The sequence below is a fragment of the Anguilla rostrata genome, chromosome 9 (assembly GCF_018555375.3).
Source record: "Anguilla rostrata isolate EN2019 chromosome 9, ASM1855537v3, whole genome shotgun sequence".
In the NCBI taxonomy this organism is placed as follows: domain Eukaryota; kingdom Metazoa; phylum Chordata; class Actinopteri; order Anguilliformes; family Anguillidae; genus Anguilla; species Anguilla rostrata.
The window spans coordinates 35,064,831-35,067,467 of NC_057941.1; the positions used below are offsets into that span (position 1 = coordinate 35,064,831).

General features: G+C 37.4%; 1 protein-coding gene across 2 annotated transcripts in view; it reads right to left on the reverse strand.

The window, feature by feature from the left end:
* Positions 1–283: 283 nt before the first annotated feature.
* The window catches only part of LOC135263669 (actin filament-associated protein 1-like 1), a 37,591-nt gene continuing 35,237 nt past the window's right edge, over positions 284–2,637 (reverse strand). For both annotated transcript variants that reach the window (XM_064351965.1, XM_064351964.1), the window contains exon 19: positions 284–1,804. In XM_064351965.1, the coding sequence (XP_064208035.1) occupies positions 1,778–1,804 (27 nt within the window). In that variant the 3' untranslated portion in view covers positions 284–1,777. The remainder of the gene's footprint in view (positions 1,805–2,637) is intronic.

The following is a 2,637-nucleotide window of genomic DNA, read 5'->3' on the forward strand; positions in this document are numbered from 1 at the left end:
ACCATGGGTGCCTTCAACCAATAGCATCCTTTCTGAGGTATAAAGAAATATTTCAGTCAGTCAGTGAATATTATTTCAGACAATAAATAAGTGCAATAACGTAAGGAAATTTTAGACACCAAGGTCGAGGTTTCGCCTAGTGGCTTGTAATAGAGGCATTTGTGGTCTAAATCAAGTACTTCCATATCTTCTTTTTGAACACCGGTAAGTACTTTAAATATGAATATTTGAGAAGCAGTCTGACACATCACAACACAGAAAGGAATAAGACGTAAATCAAGACTTATTACAAAGTGAACATTTAATGGAAATAAAGGTAACGTACATAGCCAACTAAAAAGTTGGATTTATGTTTCCAAATATATTTTCCCCTCACCATACAAAAGTTAAAACAGTAAAACACTGTTAACACCGTAAAAAAATGTATGAAAAATGAATTTTCTGGCGAAAATCTGTAAAATTGCAAAGGTACAAAACCGTAAACAGTGAAAATGTAAATAATTGTATTATTTACAGTAAAACACCATGATGCATTTAACATTTGTTAGATATAGGCCTACAGCCTGCTACCGTATGGATACTGTTACCGCGCTCTTTATACAGTAAAGTTCTGGCAAACCCAGTTGCCAGTATTTTACCGTAAAATTTCCTTTTATTTTTTACAGTGAAGGAAAACAACCATAAGGACAAGGATAACAACAGAAACATTCTGTCAGTAAAGTGCACAGGTAATCCAAAGCTAGAGGCTCATTGTTAAAGCTGGAACAATGCCTTACACCATTATGAAATATGTCATTTTGTGAACTGTCGTTTCACATGTATTTGTGAATACATTTACGGATCAATAGTGCATTGATGACAATGCACAATTAACTCCAAGAAATTATCCTTGAACTGATGAGAATTTATGAATATTGAAATTTGCATATTTTTGTCTGATTCACATTAGCACCACACGTTTATAACCATGAAACTCAGATTGCCATCCCATATGACATTCTGTTCATAAGGCACCGAGGCAAAATTGCACAGTAAAACACATTTTTTATTACTTTTTAACATATATTTTAATAATATATATTTTTATATTTTAACAAAACGTCTTTCAAACATATTTAACAAATGTATACAAATGGCTCTAGAACATTATGGCTTGTCGTCATTTTTATTACAACTCTCATGTGAGTGAATCATGCATGTTCTCTCCCTCTGGTAACCCCTCAAGAGCAGTGTTCTAAACTTACAATCACACTTTCAAAAATCCGTTCAAATCTTCACATTTTGCCATCCTCTCACTTCTTTCAATAACGTGGCTCTTCCAAAAAAAGGGAGAAAAAAATAAAAGAAATTAAGATTCTTTGATGCTTCAAGGCTTCTTAAAAATGCTTCTTCCCGGTCAGTTGTGTGAAGTCCTGAGACACAGCTACAGTCACCAGCGCCAAAAACTCAAGAGATGAGTGTCGGGTGCGTGTGCGAGCAAATGTGTGATGCCCGAGGAAACATTCAAGTGTCAGGACTCACGACATCTTGTCCTGTTCTGGCTGTGAACTTTAGACGTTCTTAATTCGCTAGATCTACTGGTTGCGGTGAATGAGACTTTAGTTCAGTGGAGGGAGTGAGAGATTATCAGGTCTGGTGACAGGATCTCTCACTCTCTCTCACTCTCTACCTCTCTCTGTCTCGCTCTCTTCCTCTTTCTCTCTCTCCCTTTCTCGTGACGTTGGATTGGTACCCTGCAGTCCCTGGAGCAGCAGAGAAGGCCTGTCGCTGTCCTTCTTTAGCTCCCTTTCTTTGACTCCCATTCCTGCAAACAAAGATTCAAGACCGGCTCACTTATATACTGCTCTGCAACGTCAGGGAATTTTCCGGAATATTAATCACATGCACCGGTCCCGTATGACTGTGTTCTGGCATGTCTTCTAGAATTATCAAAAGTGCTTCCCTTTGGTTCATTTTTACAGGTAAGAACAGGAGAAAAAAGAAACATTGAGGTGGTCAGGCCATAATCAATGTAAACTGACCAATCAAAATTCAAATCTTTATGAGAACATAAAATAATTACTGGTGGTGTAAAATAATTTTAATAAAGTTGTGAATACACTGAACAAGTCTGAACTGTTTGAATATGTGCAGGATAGCTTACGCTAACAGTACAACATTTTTCATCAAACAAATAAAAGCCCCAATGTATTTTGTGCATAGCGCTTGATATTACACACGTTTCATAGGGTTCCAAAAAATAACACTAGTACCAGATGACAGTTTACATATGGGGTGAATCTTTAAAAAAATATTCAGCTGAAACAAAAGATTCAGTCAATGGGAATGGCCACAGAAATAAGGAAAGCAAAAAATTTCTTCACAATGCAGTTAAGGTCACCCAGCTCTAGTTTTTTTCCAGAAAACCTGGAATTGACTTGACAAACTTCACACTCATTTTTTTTAAGGCCATTCCATCTCAGGGCAGTTAACATATGGAATTCCTTACGGCATTGTGCAACAGAACACCACTGCTCCAGTGAAAATGAGATACACGTGAACGTAATTATTCTAACTCAAGTTAACAACATGTCCCGACCCCCGGACCTCTCTATCGTCAGTGAGAGCTCCCTCTATGGGTGAGATGAAACGCTGCGC